The sequence below is a fragment of the Cebus imitator genome, unplaced genomic scaffold (genome assembly GCF_001604975.1).
Source record: "Cebus imitator isolate Cc_AM_T3 unplaced genomic scaffold, Cebus_imitator-1.0 Scaffold30, whole genome shotgun sequence".
Taxonomy (NCBI): domain Eukaryota; kingdom Metazoa; phylum Chordata; class Mammalia; order Primates; family Cebidae; genus Cebus; species Cebus imitator.
Genome location: NW_016107345.1, coordinates 10,159,426 through 10,165,714, shown reverse-complemented (window position 1 = coordinate 10,165,714; position 6,289 = coordinate 10,159,426). Strand labels below are relative to the sequence as shown.

Here is a 6,289-nt window from a genome sequence, read left to right as displayed (position 1 = left end):
TCTGTTGCCCAGGCTGGAGTGCAGTGGCGTGATCTTAGCTCACCACAACCTCCACATCCCGGGTTCAAGCAATTCTCCTGCCTCAGCCTCCTGAGTAGCTGGGACTACAGGCACGTGCCACCATGCCTGGCTAATTTTTGTATTTTTAGTAGAGACGGGGTTTCACTATGTTGGCCAGGCTGGTCTGGAACTCCTGACCTCATCATCTGCCTGCCTCGGCCTCTCAAAGTGCTGGGATTACAGGTGTGAGCTACTGTGCTCAACCCTGTTATGTTTTAAGTGGCTAAGTTTGGGGTAATTTGTTATCCAGCACTAGAGAATGTCCAGTTTATTTTTCCTTGGTGGAAGTCATACTGCCCTGGTGTTTGGTTATTTTGGCAGTGAACTTACATGCCCCTGAAGTTATCTGCCCTCCTGGCTGATGGAACATACTGAGGAAAGGCTGAAGGCCCAACTTGAGTCAGCTCAATGACCTGGAGCTCCAGGGGTAAAGGATGCATGAGAGAGGAACCAGAGGGTAGACAGCTGCAGACACCACAGAAGCACAGTTATCCCACTCACTTGCTCTTTGGACACCTGACAATTCCCCTAGTAGGGGGTTCTTCTTTAAATCATCGGAGGAAAACTGCTTTAAGAAGTGGCAGTCTTGGCCTGGTGTGGTGGCTCACGCCTGTAATCCCACCACTTTGGGAGGTCGAGGCAGATGGATCACCTGAGGTCAGAAGTTCGAGACTAGCCTGACCAACAAGGTGAAACCCCGTTTCTACTAATATACAAAAATTAGCCAGGCATGGTGGCATGCACCTGTAATCCCAGCTACTTGGGAGGCTGAGACAGGAGAATCATGAACCTGGGAGGCGGAGGTTGCAGTGAGCCGAGATTGTGCCACTGCACTCCAGCCTGGTCTACAGAGTGAGACTCTATCTCAAAAAACAAAACCAAACCAAACCAGAAAAACAGGTGGCAGTCTCCTTAGGTGTAATCCACCAGCCCATGTGTCTGAAGTGGGAGAGGTGGAGGACTGATTTCCTCTGGCTGCTTATTTCTTTCCCCTGCAGGGGGCCCTGCTGCCCTGATCCTAGCCCCCTAGACATGTATACCAATGGTATGGATGATTTCTCCAATGAAAGGGGCAAAGACCTCCCCAAGGCAATATAGGGGAGAGGTGAGAGCCAGAACTTAAATTTCTTTTTCCCTAACCTATCCTATTCTCTATTTGCTGCCTCTGGCCATCCCCACCACTCAAAACACACACCAGTTAAAGACAGCCTTCCATTTCCCTGTGGGGCTCTCATTGCTATGCTGCAGTTTCTGGAACCCATGTTTCCCTCTCTAGTTTCTTCAGAGTTGGTTTCAGACAAAGGAATCAGTGGCTTTGCTGTCTGCCATCTTTACAGAAACTATAAACCCCGAGTATCCTAGAGGAATATTAGAGGTTTCTGCACTTCAGGGTATCTGAGCCTCCTAATCACAGAAAGGACTCTTCTGTGATTCCATTAATCACAGAATGCATCCCAGAGGGTATTAGCTGTTTACTGACAAGAGACATTTCAGGACCTTGGAAAGCCAGACACTCCCATAGGTTGGGTGGTCCTTTGGGGAGTCGGAGCCCATATCCACAAAATGCACTCATTAGACCCCCATTGCTTGAGCTCCCTAGACACAGAATAGTCATGTCTTGCTCTTCAAATGACTAGGCTTTCATCTGCGGAATAGTCAACTTCCCCCCAACACTGGAGGTGACAGGAGCCTTTTAAGGGTCATCCTCAGCTTTCTATGGCATTCTTGGGGCAAACAGCAGAGGGGATGACTGCCCTGATGCCTCCTCATCTCTGGCAGCATTGCCTAGCGCAACAGCTTCTGGCCAGAACTCAGCCTGGTCTACAGCCATACCGTCCTGAATATGCCGGATCTTGTCTGATCTCTGAAGCTAAGCAGGGTCAAGCCTGGTTGGTACTTGGGAGAAGCTGGCATGGCTAGACCATGACCTGAGGACCCCAGTTATTTCACCCATCCTTTGTAGATGACCGCACCTGGCCTGTGAGAGTCCCACCCTCTAAGAACGTCAGTGGGAAAAAGTACCTTTTTTTGATCATTATCCTCCAAATAACTAAGTGACTTCTATTAAGGCCTGAGCTTTATCAGTGCTTGACGTTTGTCCATATTAGTGAGATGGAGAAGGTTAATAAGTGGTTTCTATTGCTGAAATAGTTAAGACAGGTACCATGAGCTGGAATCCCAGTTTAGGGCCCTAGGCATGGCTAGGCCACAGTCCTTCAAACTGGCTCCAAAGCAAGTGACAAGAATAGGAGCCCTAGATCCTTTTGTAATTCAACAATGTGATGACTGGGCTTCCACACTCACGTGTGAGACATGCCTCCCTCAAACCTTGTTAACATCCGCAGTTACCTGTCTGAAGTGGAAAACAAAAAGGAGGCCGAGGCCCCTGCCCAGGGCTGCCAGCATTGGCGCATAAACATCACAGAGAGGTCAAGATCCTAGAAATGATGACGTGTGGAATGCCAGGGGTGGCTGGTCTAACGTTTCTAAGTAGCCCATACTTCCCAATCTCAGTAATGAATCTTGCCCTTGTTTGAGCCAGGAACTCTTATCTTTCATCCAGGGGGCTGTCCTGAAAACATATTCACAGACATAATACAGACCCTTACAGGCAGATGGATGTACCAAAAAACAGACTCAGGCCTTCCTCAAGCAGTGCCTGACTTGAGCTCACCTTTGGGAACCGACTCTCAGCATCCACTCTCCCCACCACAACGGGGAAGCCAGAGCCTCCCTCCACCAAGTGAAGTTTTTCCCCTCCATCAGGTAAAGGGCCCCTGAGGACTCCATCTACAGCAAAACCCAGGGAGGGGGCAGAGAAACACACAGACCACACAGTGACCTTTATGTGTGCAAAGTACAGTTGTTAAAAACAAAACAACAGAAACAGAATAAAGAGGCCGTGGCCTCTGTAGGGCAGTGCCGAAGCAGAGCCCCACATACTTAGACCTGGGGAGGAAGGGCTCTATGCTCCAACAGGTCTAGGGCTGGCAGGCAGGGAGGTGGGGTCTCATGTTTGGCCCTCATGGCAAAGAATGGAGATCTGGTGGGGCCAATGGAGGGCCACAGAAAGCCTGATCAAGATGCGGCTGTGGCCTCAGCCCCCTCCTCCGAGTCCCACACCTCTGACTGCAGGTAATCAGCAAAGAGAGCCCTGGCCCGGCGCAGGACATGCCCTAGGTGGTGTTTTTGCACGAGGCTGTCTAAGTGCGTGGCCAGCTCGTTGTCATCCAGCCCATTGCGCATGATGTGGTCGTGGTGTTCCAGCAGGATGGCCAGGCAGAGGAACAACATGAATGGGTTTCCCCGGCCAAACTCCTGGGGCGGGGGCAGGCCCATTGGTGGTACGGGTGGCAGGGACTTTCCTGGGTCTTTCGGGGAGCCTACCTCTTGCATCACGGGGGATCCTACAGCCATATCACCAGTGGGAGAGGCCTCTTGGGTGGATGGTGGAGATGAGGAAGATGGGGAATCAGGGTGGGAAAAGGAGGAGAGCAGTGGATCTGGGGAGTTCAATAAAGGCTCGGAGAGGGACTTGGAGCTGATAAGGGCAGCTGGATAGGGCAGCTGGACCAGAGGGCCTCTCCTGGAGCCCATGTTATCCCTGAGTTGCTGGAGACCATCCAAGCTGGCTTGTCTCAGGAGACGCCCCCCACCACCAGGCCCCTGGCTGGCTGTGGCGAGGTGGTCAACAGCATCTTCAAAGGTACTACCTCCTCCACCGGCAGGCCTCAGCATGTGCCTCTGTCGCACGGGCCACCCCCTGTGGCCACCAAAACCAGTGTCTGCTTGGCTTGGGGGTCCAACCAGCTCTACCTCATGTTCAGGAGGATCAGGGGGCAGCGAACTCCAGGTGACCTCAAGCATGCGGAGGGCGTCGTCAAAGGCGAACTCACGCTTGAGCTCCAGCAGCAGCCAGCGGTAACAGAAGAAGAGGTCATCAGCGCCTGCCTCTTGTAGGTATTGGTAAAAGTCAGGGTCAGCGTGTCGCAGCAACAGCTTCAGGTGTGCAAACTTGGTAGCCATGGCGCGGCCGTCAGGGTGGAAGTTGGCGGCGAGACGCTTCATGATGCCACAAAAGCAGACGAAGGCATGGCCCTCGTGGTCCATGACAGCGAGGATGGGTGAGGCAAGGTCACTCATGCCCTGGCAGTAGGACACCTGTGGGTGGGTAACGGCATAGGTGGTGAGCAGGTCGTGCAGCGCCCGTAGATGTGGGCCATCCTCAGGACCTGCATAGTAGGGGTGGGCCCGGTCAGTGCGCAGCACATCCTTGAGGACCGTGCTGCGGATGAACTCCAGGTCCTCAGGGCTTGCTCGCTGGGCCCACTCGCTCTTGAGCTGCTCATACTCGCGGCTTTTGCGTTTCATGTAGTCCATCCGCTCTCGGCCTGTCAGTCCATCTGGATACACGTTTAACAGGTACCGCCACACCACCTGGCCAGCGGTGAAAGGAATAAGGCTGGAGTTCTCCAGATGAGCCATGCCCCAATGTCTATCAGTCACCACCCACCCACCCCCCTTGGGCCTCTGTCTTCCTTCTGATAAGTCTGCTAGGCCTCTGACTGCTCGCCCCTCCTGAAAGAAAGCTTCCTACCTTGGAACATCTCCACCCCCGCCCACAGCAGTGTGGCTGACTGCATGTGTCTCAGGAGCTGTAAATGAGTACAGCAGTGATGGACCCAACAGACGACTGAGGATGCTCACCTTTCGCAGCGAGGGCTCCACACCACCATGATAGATCCGCAGGCGCAACTCCTCAGGTCGGGAGAGCTGGCCCTCGTGGTTCAGGTATGTGTGAAACTCAGCATCGCTTAAGGGTGGCTTGAAGGGCTTGACGTCTTCCCCATACGACCAGCTCAGCACTTGTTGGACCTTAGACAAGGTACGGCCCACCTATGAGAAGGAGGGAGGGAGGCCACCATCAGCTGCGTGGACTAGGGGCAGATGCCAACCAGCATGCTCAGAACCAGGGTGCCAGGTAGGCCCTGCCCTCCAACCACAGCTGGGTCCCCAGTGTCCCTGAAAACACCTGAGTGAGGATGGACTGTGTAAAGGGCAGGGCAGCAGTCGTCAGTGATGACCGTTTCTCAGCCAGCAACACATCGGAGCCAATGACATCCTTGGGGCTGATTATGTCCCAGTCTTCCAGCAATGGGCCTGGGCAGACAAAACAAAGTGCTATGAGAATGGGGATGAGAACCCAGACTTCAGGGCCGGCTTCCTTTCCTTCTACTGAAGCCAGGCCACCAACGACTCCCAGTCCCTCTTCCTGTATCATCCAAATCATGTAAAAAACAAAATCAAGGCCAGGTGTGGTGGCTCACACCTGTAATCCCAGCACTTTGGGAGGCTGAGGCGGGCAGATCACCTGAGGTCAGGAGTTCGAGACCAGACTGACCAACACAGTGAAACCCTGTCTCTACTAAAAATACAAAAATTAGCTGGGTATGATGGCACATGCCTGTAATCCCAGCTACTAGGGAGGTAGAGGCAGGAGAATCATTTGAACCTGGGAGGCAGAGGTTGCAGTGAGCTGAGATTGCACCACTGCATTCTAGCCTGGGTGACAAAGCTAGACTCCATCTAAAAAACAAACAAACAAACAAACCATGAACAATTCGTTTATAGTAGCTATCTCAGGGAATGACTGGGCAGCCTCTAATATTTTAATGATATAAAGTAATATTTATTGAGCAGTTACGATGTGCCAAGCACTAGGACAAGCGCTCAACAATAATATAAGAAATAATACTAACTAACACTCCATACTGCTGTGTGTCAGGAACTGTTCCGAATTCTTTGGAAATAGTGACTCATGCAATAGTCACTTCAATCCTATTGGTGGGGCACTACGATTACTGTGACTATGAGGAAACAGACACAGTCGGGATAAGGCATTTGGTCAAGGCCCCTTAGCTAGTGAGTGAAAGAGTGGAAATTTGAAGGCCAGGCCCAAAGCTCAAGAGCTCCAACTCCTACTGTCATATTCCTGCCAGTCCTCCTCCCACAAACAGTGTACACTAATGTTACCATTCTCATTTTACAGACGATGACAAAAAGGTTTGGAGCAAATAGTAAGTGACAAAGATTCTATGGCCAGGAAGTGGTAGGGCTGGGATCTGAATCTCATTCACCCTAGTCCACAGCCCAGACGTACTTCAGAAATAATATATTTGTGCAACAGTGGAACAGGTATGCCGTGTATGGTTTTTTTTTTTTTTTTTTT

The 6,289-nt window shown here is 51.9% G+C and overlaps 1 protein-coding gene and 1 non-coding gene across 3 annotated transcripts in view; one reads left to right on the top strand and one right to left on the bottom strand.

The window, feature by feature from the left end:
* Positions 1-1,517: 1,517 nt before the first annotated feature.
* Positions 1,518-6,289, bottom strand: part of TBC1D25 (TBC1 domain family member 25) — a 24,466-nt gene continuing 19,694 nt past the window's right edge. For both annotated transcript variants that reach the window (XM_037736874.1, XM_017523846.2), the window contains exons 4-6: positions 5,093-5,220; positions 4,768-4,956; positions 1,518-4,497 (exon numbers count right to left, since the gene is read on the bottom strand). In XM_037736874.1, coding sequence (XP_037592802.1) covers positions 3,139-4,440 — 1,302 coding nt within the window. In that variant the 5' untranslated portion in view covers positions 4,441-4,497; positions 4,768-4,956; positions 5,093-5,220 and the 3' untranslated portion in view covers positions 1,518-3,138. The remainder of the gene's footprint in view (positions 4,498-4,767; positions 4,957-5,092; positions 5,221-6,289) is intronic.
* Positions 2,319-2,419, top strand: LOC119470434. Its single transcript, XR_005199334.1, has one exon. It is a non-coding gene; the product is annotated as a small nucleolar RNA U13 (small nucleolar RNA).